The following is a 15,815-nucleotide window of genomic DNA, read 5'->3' on the forward strand; positions in this document are numbered from 1 at the left end:
GGGTGTTGCTTTCTGACAATTTTATATTTCTTCACTGGTGAAACTTTGGACAACAGAACATTTAGGCAGTTGTGTACGGGGTCTCTGAGTCCTACTGGGAGCTGGTGCTGGAGTTAGGCTTCTTTATGATGTAGGCATTTGAGGCTGGTAACATAAGGATGCTGCAGCCTCCCCTATGGTTAAATTTTAATTGGGCAGGTTGTGATTTTTCAGCAAGGTCAGATTATCTGGGATCTAAAGATACCAGATGGAAACCAATGGAAAAGGGCCCATGTCCTCAGTTCCCTGGGCACTTATTGTCCCCTTGTTCAAAAAGTGTGTTAGTGCTGTGGTACTTCATTTGTTTCATTATATAGATACTGTTTTTGTTATAATGAAAGATAAAGGTGTGCTGTTGCCCACAAGTATCCTGGTTGTGTGCTCTGTATTTTGGAAGTCAGAATATATTAAGCTTGTAGGTTTCTGGATGTATTGTTTAATTTTTTTTGATAGTAATGGAGTAGTATTCAGTTACAGTTACTTCTGAAACTGGTTTATTGTAGTGAAAATTCTTTGCTTACCTAAATTTCAGTTGGCTTAGTAAGTGTGGTTTGTGTTTTTTTTTTTTTTAAATGTCTCTGGTATATTTTGTATATTTACATAATAATTTTTCATTATAAGTAAGTGTAAAAGGAGTACAGGCTTAATTACATCTGAAGTAAAAGCTTTTGCCATCTGTTTATGAGTAACTAACTAAAGAAGTTTTTTTTTCCAAATTTCAGTGTCACTTTTCTACTGGTTTAATGGCTTTATTAGATGAATGGTGTTTCTACTTGAGTTAATTTTTTGAGAGTAGATTTGAAGATAAATATTAACATGGTGTTAATGGTGAATATTTATTTATCTGTCTTTAGTAAGATGACTCTGGCTGAGGGCAGTCTGCAAGTCTTAGAAAAGTCCTTATAAACACTTATTCCCTGAAGATATTTCAAGTAGAGGAGAGAACAAAAAAACCCTGTGATTTTTGTAGGGTTTTTTTCAGTCTGTCTGTTAATGATAATTTAAAAATGATCTGTTTGGAACTGTTTTTAAAAGCAGCTCAAGTTGGCAGTTTATACTTTCTTTTCCCTACTCTTTTATTAGTCTCATGCTTTTTCTGTGTGGAATAATTCTACAAACTATTTGTGAATAAAATGATGAAGCAGCACAGATACTGTATTTAGTTGCAGATGAAATACTAGAATGATACGTGTTAAGTTGACTGTGAATGACTACAGGAGTTATGTGTGCGCTTTTCATTTTCTATACAAATTATAACTACCAATTTAGTAAATGGGGAGGGGGGACACCGATTGGTTGGAAGCAACTAGAAAAGAATAAAAAGCATGTATGCAGTTCCAGATATTAACTACCATTCCAGAGTCTCAACAATACTACTGTAAGTAAGTACAACTTTACGTTTAGCTCAGTTTAAGAGTCAAAGTACAGTTGGGTGAAGAAATTAAGAACCTTTAGATTCAGCAGAGTAGTTAAAAAAGAGAAAATCCAAGATGAAAACTAAACTCAAAAAGGTCTGCAGTGAGGCAGTATGGTGTGGTTTGGTTTTGGTTTTTTTTTCGTTATAGGATGCATTTGCACAATGATAATTTACTTTGTTTACCTAATCTAATAATCTGCTAGATTATCTAATTATGTAAGTCTGTCATTTTATGTCCTTAATATTTGCATACAAGTAAGCCTGGGTAGGAGGAAAGCACAATTATTTTTAAGGTGTACTGAAGGTCTTGTGACAAAAGACTAGTTTTCCTCTTGGGGAAGAACAGATTCATGCTAAATGATTAGCCACACGAAATTCACTTTCAGATGAGGTAGCTCTGTACTATGTGATATTACTCTTGTAATTCTATTATTCGTGTCAGTATATTAATACGTTGGGTTAGCTATATAGCAGCTTCTGCTAAATTTACAGTTACGGCAAACTGTCCTTCACTGAAACAAACCGACAACTCTCAGGATCTTAGTATTGAAAAAAGGCCTAAATTAGTAGGTTTCTTTCCGAATTGCTGTTTCTCCCCGCCCCCATCCAACCAAATGTCAGACAATTAGGAATGTTTACTTCTTGAAATGTTGTTAAAGCACAATATGGTAAGTAACCAAGCATTTATTGATGACCCCAAGTTAATGAGTTAGAACAGGACTGGGTATAGGAGTTGATATTTCTATGAAGAAATGAGTTGGCCACGCCTTTAAAGAAAGACAAGAGGAGATTTGATAAGAGGGGTTGTGGGCATGCGTGTGTTGGGATTTCTTTCTGTAGAAGGAATACAGGAGTCTAGTCAAATTAGAATGACTTTGTTTAAATAAAAAGTATACACAGAAGTTTTATATGATATTAATGCTTGCATGAATACTAGTTTGTTCAGATGATATTTTCCTTTTGCAGGAATTTGCATAGCTTTTATGCGATGACTATGTTAATCCAAGAAATCTAAAGAAATAACCTGTTTTTCTGTTTGTGTGTCACTGTTTGTATAAATCATTAGTATTTGGATTTCATGGAGTATTATTTGTATAAATTCTCCACTGAATAAACTTAAAAACGTATTACAGCTCATCTAAACTTTGCATAATATAAGGTGAAATGTAAACATGACTTAAGTAACTTATGTCTGTAATATTCTGAACAGTTAAAATAGTCCATGGAAAAAAGTGTTGTAAAAGGTCTTTGTACTATAATTGAAATGTCCTTTGAGCTTCTAGAAAACATTAAAATTAAATACAATTATAACTTTTTGTAGGTTGGGCTCATGTGGTTTGTGCTCTGTACATTCCCGAGGTGCAGTTTGCAAATGTTTCTACAATGGAACCTATCGTGTTGCAGTCTGTTCCTCATGATCGTTATAATAAGGTATAATTATATGTCTTTTTACCTATGTCTAATATATTTATTTTAAAACTTGTAAGCTTTAATAATCTAAAACTATACTTCTTAGAATGCACTTCATATAAAATTCATAAATGTATGCAGTAATGCTGTATGTTTTCTGCTATGGCTTTACGGTAAATTCAAGAATTAAGAAAGCTATATTATTAAATTAATCTGTAAGGTTATCTGCCATGTCTCATTATTCTTTTATAGATTAGGGCCCGTTTTGTTAATTAAAAATAACGTGATCTTTGAATAACAGTTTATTTTGAAAGGAATGTGAAGTATTTCCCATAGCTTAAAATATTATTACAGTTTATTTGAAATGTTATTATTAATTACCACTAAGTCCTACTGTTTTAAGTATTGATGTGATGTTCATAAACATTTCTTTTAGGAGGAAAAGCTATGCTAATGTATTAAGGCAAAAGCTTGCAGACTTTTGCCTTTGTAAACAGTATTCACTTTAGTGGGATTATTGCTTGTAGAAGAACTGCTTCTAAATAAGTGTCAGTGAGATGGAATGTTTTGTAAAGTGTGGTGAGACTTTATTTTTTAAAAAAAAAGCAAAGCAATGTAAAAATAAGTTATTAATGTCCTATATTGATAGTTACATTTTTCTACTTGTTTCACTTGTGCTACCTCTTCACCACTAGACTTAACTACTTCCTTCTTTGTATCTTTATATTTTCCCTTCTGGAAGCAGCAAACTGTCTGAATTTCTGTTTCAGACAGAAATTTCGGACTAATTTCTAAAGAACAAATTAGTTTTATGACATTTTTGTTGTGTTCTTTCTACCTCTAGTTTCTTTCTTTTACTTTATTTTATAGTGGTTTGTCAACACTGGAGTAAAACAGAAATAGGCTGTGTTCTGAAAGAAAGAAAGAAAGAAAGAAAAGACATGTATCACCTCTGGTGTTCTTCCTGCAGGGAAACCAGTCCTGTTCATGTCGTGTCTGTGACCTCTCGTTCCCCACCCCCCCCCCCCCCTCCCCCCCCCCCCCCTCTCTTCCATCTCTGCTTTATGTGCCCCCCTCCCGTTTTCCTATCCTTTTTTCATTTTTCATACTTTGGTCTTTTCCTTTTCTGTTTCACATTCTCACAGTTGCTGTCACTATGTTTTGCCCATCTTATTTACCAGTGTATCCAAAAAGCCAGGAGTCAAAATCTAGGTTCTTCTCATGCTTCCTCATTACGTACTACCTGAGCATCTGTATTGGCTCCTCACTATTGGCTTTCTTCTGCATTGGCAAGAACATGCAACAGTGAGGTTAAGTGCAGAACTAATAAAATTTTTGTGCTTGGACACAAAGCAATATAGATTTGCTGTGGCAGATGAGTATTTCTCTCTCTCCTCAACTGTGGGCCAACAGCACATCTGTTTTCTCCTTTTTCCTCAAGTAGTAGTCATAATGGGTTTTTTATTGGTAGTGGATCTTCCCTAATGTACTTCAAAAATTTTGTGGAACACTTTGGATTTTGTTTCATCTTGCACCATTTCCACTGATAGTAATTGATATTGGATGAGTAAATCCTTGTAACTTAAGAAAATGTACCCTGCGTCTTTTAATATTACTTGTTCACAAAGTCCTTTGTTGGTCTGTGTCTTTAGTCTTTAGTTCCTTTTTGTTACAACTAAAGTTGCTTCTTTCTTGAACTGTTTTTCTTCCAAATATACGATGTATAATTGTTTTTTACTGCTAAAATTCCAATTTGTATTTTGTTGGTCTGTAGTTACCATGATTTTTTTTTTTTTTTTGCTTGCTATATAATTAATAGTGCCATACAGATCATGTAGATAAAGTTCCTGATGGTGTCTAGCTTTTTGTTTTCTGTGTTTTTTGGTGGGTGTTCTCATTCGGGTCTATTTTCCATGGTAACAGTCAGAATAAAATTACTTTTATACAGGCCACTACAGTATTTTGTAAAATGTAATGAGACCTATATCAGAAATTTCAAGGTTTGGGGTCACACTCCTAGCCTGCAAATTCTGCTCCCCCCCCCCCCCCTTTTTTTTTTTTTAACAGGACCCAGTTTTTGCTGTCTTTATTTGGTCTATTTGGTTGAGGGAGATAGCGGTTGTGGATTTCAGGGGAATCAAAGAAGTTCCTATAGTGCAGTTGCTGCAGCAAACCTGGTGAAACCAATCTAACTTCACTGCCAACAGCAGTCCAGTTGTAACAGCACAGAATTTAAAGAGGCAGTCACTGACTGGGGACTCTGCCAACTTTTTGATGAATCTGTAGCCAGTGCTGAGTTTGGTACTGCTGTGGCTAAACTGCCGCCAGTTCCCGAGTAGGCTGGTTTTGAGCAATACCTCCAAAACCAATAAAACTACTAATTCCCTTTTCAGGTAGCCTGCAATAACTTCACCTCCCCGCCCCCCCTTGCTATTCAGTATAAATTGTGTTTATTTAAATGATAGATTTTTTTTAGATCAGAAACTTTGTAAAGCATTTAACTCTGACTCTATCAATTTGGGAGGAAATGGGAAAGAAAAGCTGTTTTTTTTGAGAAGTAGATATGGCAAACAGTTCTTAAAACATTTGTTGTGCATTGTGAACAAATGTAAACATGTAATTAGGAATAATGACTAGAGTTGTTTCTCCTTGTAGAGAGGCTTAGTGCTAATGTCATTCTGTCTGTCAACTCAGGTTGGAATAGGATGATTTTAAGAAAGGTTTTATTTCCTGTGAAGTCCTAAATAATTCTGTGTATGTGGCTGGATACGTATAGAAGACTAGCATATGGAACTGAGGGACAATACAGGTCAATGAAAATTACCATAGCGGAGAATTTATACTGTAGTCTTTAAAATAAAAACAAACTTCATTGTAGTTTTGCCAGGAGATAGTGCTTAATTTACACAGTTTTTTCTATGCACTTCTTTATTGAACACTGCAAAATATGCAATATTACAAAGTGCAGTAATCTTAAATGCAAGAAGAAACATGGCAGACACCAACGCATGAGACTTGTCAATGTAAAGACATTTGGCTATTTCCCTGAACTTTACCTGCTTCTGGGATAAAAACCATCACGTTACAGAATGAATCCACTGAATGACTTGATTAGTGGGTTAACTAACAGGAGAGCTCTTACACAGTGCTTCCAAAAAGAAACAGACTAGTAGTTGCTCTCCTATTTAGTAGATGTTTGTTATTCCTTGGATGGTTATGCATGGATAATCTCTATTTATTTTTGTGTGAGCTTTTTATTGTCTCTTTCAGGTTCATTTGAAAGTATGTGGTAATGGAATATAATTACTGCTTTTAGGAATCTCTTTTAAGAGCTGATTAAAAAATAAGTGCGTTTGGAGTTTCTTGATCCGCCTAGTAGTAAAGGCAGCTGTTAGACTTTTATTTCAGTACTTGCTGCAACAATGAGAAATTTCTGTACAGCTCCTAGGTTTGATTCTGTAAGCAGGGAATGCTCTTGGGTAGGTGTTACAAGTAGAGTAAACTATTTCTCACATTACTTTTTGTTTTATAAGGTTTTTCTTGCCTCATCTTCCTTTCTGTCTTTGCTTTTGCAAAGAAGGTTTAAGTTTTGAATCTTTGAAGAAAAAATACTGACAGAAACATAAAGGCAGCTTTGCAAAATGTATGTTTTGCCATTAAAGAAACTAAGATATTTGTTGTGTTTTTTTGAGTAAAATTTCCTTTCGCAGTCAAAAACTTTGTATAATGTTTTGCTTATTTTCCAATGAGTTTGGGAGAAGTCTAAGTAGTCTCCTCCCTTCAGAGCTCTGAAGAGCAGCACTGCTGTAGGTGGTGGGGGACAGTGAGTTTTACACTTCCACGTTCCAGAGGTTTCAGAGGAGGTGTAGCAATTGCATGGATTTGCAAATGCGTGAAGGTCTTTGGTTTTCTGCTTTGTGAAAGAAAGATAAAGGTTCTCAGGCTGCTGGAATTGCTTGTGTGTCTAAGAGAAAGTAGAAGTTCAGCTTTAAAGAGAACTTGCTGTCCATGTTCGAACGGGAAGATGAACCTTCTTTGGCCCTGTTTCATACGGAAGATTAGGAAACAAGTTTTATACTTCTCATGACTATTGTAAGAAGGATAGAAGTTCATTGAGCTTGTTAAAATGGGTAAGCAGGCCACCATGTTGTGTTTAAATTTGTTTGTAATGTAGCTGGTTGGTTGTTATCATTTTTCAGTCATTTGACTGTAAATTGGTTTAAGGGGTCCTGAAACGCAGACCCTAAATGTAGTATGTAGTGTTGGAAAACAGGGCCTGTATCCTTACTGAATGGAATGCTTATATCACTTTTCTTTCTGAACTTCAGTGAGGAAAAAAATTACAGATCTTAAGGCAAAACTCTGAAAAAGTAGAACAGTAACTGGAGCTTGAGTTTTATGGGGTCTGTTGAACTCTCTATTTATAGAGGTACCTTACTTTTGAAGTTGCTTACACTTAATACAGTTACTCAGATGAGGTTGATAGATCACGACCTTGTTTGTTCCTAAAATCTGAATGTGTCAGGTCATGGTATGGAAAGCTAAAAAGCAGCCCGTCTCAGACCCTGTCAAACAACTGAATTATCTGTATGCACTACCTTGATGTACAAAGGGAGCAAGGCAAAGAATTAAGTAGGATTATCCCCTTTCTGATCCTTCAAATGTTAGGATGTAGGGTATGATTTTAGGATATATTGGCTATTGGGTTTAATGCTTTTTAAAAGTCTTGTGGAAACTGTACAAGAATGACTCACCTACCCTAGAGTCTTGCATGTTAACAAAAATGCTTTAGTTAGCTGACGTCTCATGTTAAGTGTTGTTCTAAATACCTCTGTTAAAGGCTGTTCTGATCTCAGAATTTCACTCGTTTTCATGTCTTTCTAAGTAATACTAGTTTTGCATTATATCCTTTTTATTTATTTCAGTGGTATCTTGGTCCATTGTTCTTAAACTGTATTTTTTGCTACCCATGTTGTTCTTATTATTCTACTCACTCTGTGCTTCACTGAAGGGAGGTTGTGATACAATTGCAATAAGTCAGTTACAGTTTAAAGGTAGGCAGTTATTTTTTTGGGACACACACACGAAGTTTCTCTTTTCTAATCTGAGATCTTGTAATGGGACTTCTACAGAGGTAGCAGTGTGTCACTGATGCTTGTTACCTCAGTAAGGTTCTATCTCATTTAAAAACAGACACTAGACTGCCCCAGTGCTGGGGGATACTTTAATTAAGAATCTGTTTTTAAATTGTTACATTTTACTGTGATGAGATAGACTCTCTCTAAACGGCATTTCAGTAATTAGGACAGTAAAAAGTGGAAAGAGATTTAGTTTTGCCTGATGTTTCTCCCTGAAATGCTGGTGAGAGGTTGTAGTGATGTCTAGTATAATAGTGAGCTTCCATACAGCATGTATCCATGTTGATTGGCCACATATTTAAAAAAAAAAAAAAGTAGTATTGAATAATGAGAAAGATTTTGGATTCTTTTTGTCTTAATTTTTTTTTCTTCCATTTTACTGAGAATGTTTTTGAAAATACTACAAATTGCCCTAGTATTCCAGTAAAACAAATAAATTGGCAGAAATGCTATGAAAAGATTTTCAGGTATTAGACAGGTTGTTTTCATTTTAGCTTGGTTTTGAGCTTGAAATGGGTTTGATATACTAATTCAAGCTTTGTTTACAGAAGGTTCTTGCTTGATTAGTTTCTAAGATGTTTATGGGGCTGTCCAAGTCATGCTGAAATTAAAGCAGAGTTCTGTTAAACACCATATTTAATTAAAGGTAACTGAACATCATATGAATATTGAAGCATGCTATGAGACTTCTGAAAATTCTTTACACCAAATGTACAAATAAAATTTTAAGTTTGCAGCTTTTCTGTATGTGATTTTGTAGACATATGCATGTATACTGTATGGTATCTTGTACCATTAGGCACTCAGTCTAATTTGATATTTCTGAATGCCACCAATACAGGTAATGTTAAATGAATGTGAAGATGATGTGACCTAAAAGGTCATAAACACAAACTTGAAAGCAAGGAAAATCTTGAAGCCTTATGCTATTAACCTTTGGCTGTTTGACTGTTTGGCTAGTTGAATAGCGGTATAGAGTTTAAGTAAATTAGTATTTGTATTGCTTTAGCATTGGTGAAGTGTTACACAGATCCCAAGTGTCTACCAGGTGATCTCCTTTTGCAAACAAACATAATTAGACTTTAATAAAGAAGTTCTTGTGTAAGCTTAGCTGCAAAATCCAGTAGTTCTCACCCTAGAATTTCCTGTGGGTAGCACAGAATTTATTGGTATGCTTCTTATCATGTTAAGTATTTTCTCTTTGATAGACATGCTATATTTGTGATGAACAAGGCAGAGAAAGTAAAGCAGCCACTGGTGCTTGTATGACATGTAATAAACATGGATGTCGACAAGCTTTTCACGTAACATGGTAAGTGTATTTTATTATTTAACATCTCTGATGTTCCAGAAAGAATCAATGCACACAATGTAATGAATAAACTCTTTATTTAGTATATTTCTGTGTAAAGAAATGTAGTAAAATGGTTTGTGTAGAAATATCTAACTTTATTATAATAGAGTTTACTAACAGTATGACAGTGGCAGCATAGACATTGCTGTGAGCTGCAAAAACCCTGATAATACTCCCTTGGGTTGTATTAAATGCTGTGTGCTTCTGGTGAATAAGGTTTAGTGTTTTTTTGTCTTAGGTTATTTTTCTTAAGATGATATTTTATAGGATATGGGAATGTGAAGACATTGTTTGTTTACCTGTGAACTGATTTGACGTTTACTTTTGGTGAATGAGTGGGAAAAATTATTGAGCTATACATAAAAATGCACTAGACTCACCCCTTCCCGTACAGATTTCCAAACATTTGTGGGTAATTCACCTCACTGGTTTTATCTAAGTGGTACACATCTATCCTGAATTATTCATTTAGGTTTCATGTATAGCTGTTGCAGAAAAACAGCTGTGTCCACCATCTGATTCATTTAACTTTAAGATATTTAGGTTTGCTTGCATTCAGGAGGTGCTTGTCTCACTTTATGGACTTCTAAAAGAGGCTGGATAATTAGATTAAACTACATGTCACCAGGTAAAAGAAGGCAAAAGGAGTTCCACCCCAAAATTTACAGGCATTATTTGTTTTTTCAAATTCAGCTGAAGCTATTTTGCAATAGATAGATAGCAGATTTACACAGACTGTCTAGCTATGTAATCTGTGGATTTACCTGTTTGTTTTATGAGTGCCAGTATGCTTCTTCATGACCAGCTCAGTCAGGGAAATGGTATTTGCACACCTACTTAAATTACTTAAATGTATTTTCTTCAGTGTAATCAAGTGATACTTTGAATGCCTTGTGCAGATCTTAAAGGATATAATTTTGTAGTTTAGGTGCTGATTTCTTGGCAACTCTTCTTTTTTTTCTTTTAATAAGACCTGCCAGATAGTCAAGTAATTCTTTCATAAGCATCTAATTTTTCACTGGATGTGATCAATGTTACGTTTCTTTTTATGGTGACAATGGATTGTGTTCCTCAAAGCGTGCATACCATGTAAAGAGGTTACTTACAGATGTGAAAAAAATGTATACATCTAAGTGTTTGGATGAAAAAGTCTCTTCTCTTTCAAACACTTGGATGCATATAAGAGTCCTTTTCATCTCTCTTTCTTTCTTCCAAAACCCTGTTTTCAGTGAATGCCATAAAGAACATGAGAATTAGGTTAAAAATTAAAATATTTATCTTGCCAATTTTTAGAATTTTTTGATTCTAAAAAAAAACAGGTATGTACTATGAAATGATATCTAGCCAGAGAGTACTGTGACTGAGGCTATTGAGAGGCTTCGGTAATATTTAAAAAATAGAAGAAAAATGTGAAAACTACAGAAGGCAGAAATCCAGGGCGAGGTATATCAATTTTGGGTTAACAAAACTAATGTCTAAAGAAGAATGAGCTTGAGTCCATCTGTTTTTGTATGGCAAGCTTAGAATGTTAAATCTTCGCTTAAAGAGATCCTGTTAAATGTTTTCTGTAGTTGGCATCAGTTGTAGGTGTGCATGTATTTAGGAAGCAGTATTTCTGGATTGCCCAAGAACATAATGTATAAATGAGGGGAAAGTGATTTTAAAAAGCAATGAAAATAAGCTGCGTTATATATTGTTCTTTCACTTAAATACTCCCATGCACTGTAACAATTGCATTATTATGCTAATGAAAATGATAGGGAAAATGAAACGGAATATTTGGTTTTTCAATGTCTAAGTTGGTTTTGATAAAGAAAATAAATCAACTTTACAAATGGTGAAAAGCAAATTTGATTTGAAAAAATGCAGTAGAATAAGGTAATAGTTAGCCCAGGCAAGGAAACTTGTAAGTCTTGTTCTTTTTAAAAAAAATTAACCTGCCACAGTCTTTAAAACCAATAAATATCGTTTGATTTATTATGTTGTTAAAGTTATATTAAAAAAAAAAAAAAAGTAATTTTCCTGGCAAAGCAGAGAAGGATGTATGCAACTTTAGAAAAATTTCTTCTTTGGATCTGCAGTATGGTTTTGTTAAAAACTGTTTTTTCCATAGATAATTTTTGGCTTGAATTTGAGCTAAGAATCATTGTAAATTGCTTGGTTTATTTATTTGTGGGAGTAGCTGCATAATAAATGTAGATTTTCAAGCTACAAGCTTGTGTGAGTGGCTTAAAGACTATGAAAAAGGCATCAGGCCAAAGTATAAACCATACATGTTTTTCACTGGGCTACAAAGGTCGGTTATGTGCTCACGTGCCATTAGAAGTCACTTGTGTGGAAATCTCTTCTATTAAATGCAGATATAAGTATCCGTACATTATCAGCTGTGATACTGTGGTACAAGTTGATGTAAAACTGCTTTTCTTGAATGTTGTTTGGTTTATTTTTAGTGCACAGTTTGCAGGACTTCTTTGTGAAGAAGAAGGCAATGGTGCAGATAACGTCCAATACTGTGGCTACTGTAAATACCATTTTAGTAAACTGGTATGTATTTATTAAATCCTATAAATAAATGTCACTGACTTACTTTTTCACTCTGAATTGCTATTAACACTAGAAATAATATTTTCCTGTAGCTCAGAAAGTAGACTGTATTTCATTAAAACAATGTTTTAATCACAGTTACAGAAGTATTAACTGAAAATGTTTTTATAAGTGGTTACTTTCTAGATGTGTGGGTTTTTCCCCTCTGCCAGAAATAGCATGCACATTTAGTGTTTTTTTTCATTAAGTTCCTGTAATGTTTTCTTCTGCTATTTGATTAGTTGGCTTCTAGGAATTTAGTCTATTTTGGAATAATCTAGAAAATATTACTTATTATCTTGTGTATTAGAGAATAAAGAAGTCCTCCATTTCTTTCTGCTTCTGTTACTCTAAAAAAAACAACAACCCCAAAACAAACAACCCACAGTGTTTTTCCTTTTGTTCTATCTCTCACTGTGTAGCCAGTGGATATTCCCTGCCTATAAGTTCTCTGAAACAGAACCTCAAGGAAGTGACTTGAGGTTTGATTTTTAAAAAACAAACAAGCAAACAAAAAACCTCGAAATTTCTCAGTTATTTCAGTACGTTTTGGATCAGACCTCTGGAGTCTTTCCTATCACTTCTTATCAGTTTGACAGTTCCAGGTATCTGTTTCTGTGTATGTGTGTGTGGACTTGAAGGACTTACTGATGTTTAAAAAAAGTTGTTTATGAATATTGAATTATGAAAATTATATAGACTTAAGTTCAGATACTGCTATAAGTATAGTTAAACTTGCTGATTACTTGTTTTCACTGCTAAAAAAGGTGTATACTTGGATGACTTTTGAATAGGTTGCAATGAGGTAAAAATGCAGGGCCAGTGAACCATTTTGGCTTTCTAGAAGATAAGCTTGGTGAGGTTAGCTCTGTGCTTTCGTGAATATTGATGAGTTTGCTTTATAATGAAGATAAGCAAGGGCTTTCTAGGCCCTTACTAAGCTAAGATTTTTTTTTTTTATTCTTATCTTGAGCTAAGTATACAAAAAGAACAAAAATGGTCTATTACTTAGCAGTGAAGGCAAGCTCTTACACTGTTACGCATTTGATTTGAATGTTCTAGTGCTGCTATGAGGTATGTTTATTTAAAAAACAAGTTTAATGATAAAGACATAACTCCATATTTTACATGTAATTAGTTAGCTTTCCATTACAAAACTACAGTGGTAAGAACAGTAAAGACTGGCAAGATCGTTTAAGTGATTTAGCATTTCTTTAGGATTATTGTGACTGTTGATGCCTGGTAAATGCAGGTGTTTAGTATTTACTACTGAAGATGGTGGGTGGTGCATATCTACTATATCACTGAAAACTTTGGTTGGCAAAGCACTGACCTGAGGTGTCTTTATAATGCTACCTCAGTTACGATAAAATAACAAACATTTTGAACACTGGCCTAGCATAAAGTACTTGCAGTCCCAGACTAGGCTCTCAAACATTACAGAAATACAGGCAATTATGTCTGCTGCTTGTAAATGCATACATGACCATAGCATTCTGTATCCTATTTTTAAAACCATTTTAATGAAAATATTGCAGACAGGTCACTTGAATAATAAATCATGAAGCCATAAACAGCCACCTCACAATGCATTTCAAGCATGTGGCAGTGCTAGCATGGTGGCTTCATGTAATACTCATTTGAGCAGCATCTTTTCTGTTTTATGTTATGAAAACTTGAAAATGTGTCTACCATCTTTTAACCTTTATAAAGTGGCATATCTCATTTCTTTGTGGAAAGCATATCTTGCAAATTTGTGGGAGGTGCAAAGGTCGATATAAGGATAGGCTTTTTTCCTGGCATACATTGGGTAGTCTTGTTAATTTTATTAGTGTTAGTAATTTGTCAGTTTTTCAGTAACTGAAGGTTTTTTTTCTTCAAGCAGTAAGGCATCTTATCAGTTGAAATGCTTTATGCTTTTTATTTATTCAAATGGTTCCTTTTCTCTATCCATAAATATATTTTCTCTTTTTAGAAAAAGAGCAAACGGGGATCTAATAGGTCATATGATCAAAGTTTAAGTGATTCTTCCTCTCACTCTCAGGATAAACATCATGAGAAGGAGAAAAAAGTAAGTGGATTTGTCGTTGCTAATTATGTGGCACATCTGCTTAATAGTAGCACTTTCTGATAAATTTAATTTTTGCTGAAAAGCGTGAAGGAAATCTTGTTACTGAAGCACTGAATAATAAATAACACAGGTGGTAAACTAGAGGTACTAGGGTCCAATGAGGAAACATCTTCAGGTGCATTTGTACATGCACCTTCCTATTCCTGTTTATCATCAATTTTGGGATACACACTGAAACATATCCATTGGGAAGGCTGTTTCCATCTAGCTTCCTTTGCTTTAGTTTTCCATTAGAGATTTTTCTGGGTAGCCTTTGTGACTAGGTGGGAAAGAAAAACAGCAGTAGATATTTTAGCAAGTGTGCTGATAAACAGGTGCATCTAATTTTTTATGTTTCAACCTGTTATATCTGTTTCTCCTCATCAAAGAACTGACATCTCTTGTTGACACACTTTACTGGTACTGGTGGTCAAGCCCACTGCGATGGCAAAATACCTTGTCATTTACCTGGGGATCTTCCTGCGAGGGTACAAAGAACATAACTGACTGCTAATTTCTATCGTTGGTGTATTCTTTTAACAGTTTAACTTCACATATTTTTAAAAAAGAGTTTTAAATTTGTAATGATTATTACTTTACATTTTTATTACTGCTAGGTTAATAGTTGTCTATGGGAAATTTGTCATGTAAGTTCAACACAGGGTGATAACACAGTGGCACAATACTGCAAATTTGCTTTGGCTCTTTTTTAGCCCTGTGAGAATACATGCAAAACTGCTCACCTGCATGCATCCTGTACAACTAACTTAATGGACTTCTCTGCAGGTGTGGGTAGACTTAGTTTTGCATTTCTCAAAATCATGACATAAAATTGGAAATCAAAGAATGTATTGACCAAATGTGTATTATATGAAGGAGTTATATTTATAGTGACAGGAAATTGAATAGCAAATATCAGTCTTCAGATCCTTCATCTCCTTAATATTTGATTTGGTTTTTAAGCTCACTTCCACTTTGGATGGATGTTGGTCGCCATTGTTCTTGGATAATCTTCTAAAAAGTGTTTTTAGATCTGGTTAATGGTGGAGGTGAATAGTTCCATCTTCATCTGGTAATGCAGAAGAGAGTGTGCATTGCTATGTGATTGTATCTCTAAGTCTAGATTTATGACTAAAATAACAGAAGTATGGTTTTTTGGCAGATCTTTTTTTCTTAGTAACACATTGGTAGAAAAAAACAATTTTGAATTACAGACTACAGAATTACCTGCGAGGTAAAACCTTACCAATATTTGCCATATTTTTTTCTTAGTTTGCTTAATTTTTCACCGCTATCATATTTCAGGTCATGTTTTGGCAAAATACATGCATGGATTTTTACTCACATTGACAAAACTTTGAAGCTGAATTTGAAGAAACTTTGAGGCATGAGCATGAGGCTCAATTTCAGTTTTGTATGTCTGAGCAGTGCAAAAAACGTGTGTGTAGGGTTTTTTTTTTGTTTGTTTGTTGTGGTGGTTTGGTTTTTTTTTTTTTTTACAGTGACTTTGACTGGAGATAGTCAAAGCTATCTTTGATAGCTTCTTCACGTCGTAATACCTGTAAAATCTTCAGGGAATACTTGGAGGGACTTTCTAACAGAGCGTGTTCAGCCAAAGTATCAGCTATTTTTTCTCCTAGCTGCTCGACTTCTGCTCTGGAAGTGTTTTGATGTGGATCTTCTAGAAATAGTTAATGTTGTGGCTTGCCCTTGCAAGTGTCCTGGCCTTCTTCTGTGACTTGAAGTTTGCTAGAAATAGGATAT

The 15,815-nt window shown here is 34.5% G+C and overlaps 1 protein-coding gene across 1 annotated transcript in view; it reads left to right on the top strand.

Moving 5' to 3' along the window:
* The window catches only part of MLLT10 (myeloid/lymphoid or mixed-lineage leukemia (trithorax homolog, Drosophila); translocated to, 10), a 134,426-nt gene that overhangs the window by 30,376 nt on the left and 88,235 nt on the right, over positions 1-15,815 (top strand). The window contains exons 4-7 of the mRNA XM_009330562.1: positions 2,778-2,887; positions 9,213-9,316; positions 11,809-11,902; positions 13,917-14,012. Of these exons, the coding sequence (XP_009328837.1) occupies positions 2,778-2,887; positions 9,213-9,316; positions 11,809-11,902; positions 13,917-14,012 (404 nt within the window). The remainder of the gene's footprint in view (positions 1-2,777; positions 2,888-9,212; positions 9,317-11,808; positions 11,903-13,916; positions 14,013-15,815) is intronic.

The sequence above is a fragment of the Pygoscelis adeliae genome, unplaced genomic scaffold, assembly GCF_000699105.1.
Source record: "Pygoscelis adeliae isolate BGI_AS28 unplaced genomic scaffold, ASM69910v1 Scaffold27, whole genome shotgun sequence".
Lineage (NCBI taxonomy): Eukaryota > Metazoa > Chordata > Aves > Sphenisciformes > Spheniscidae > Pygoscelis > Pygoscelis adeliae.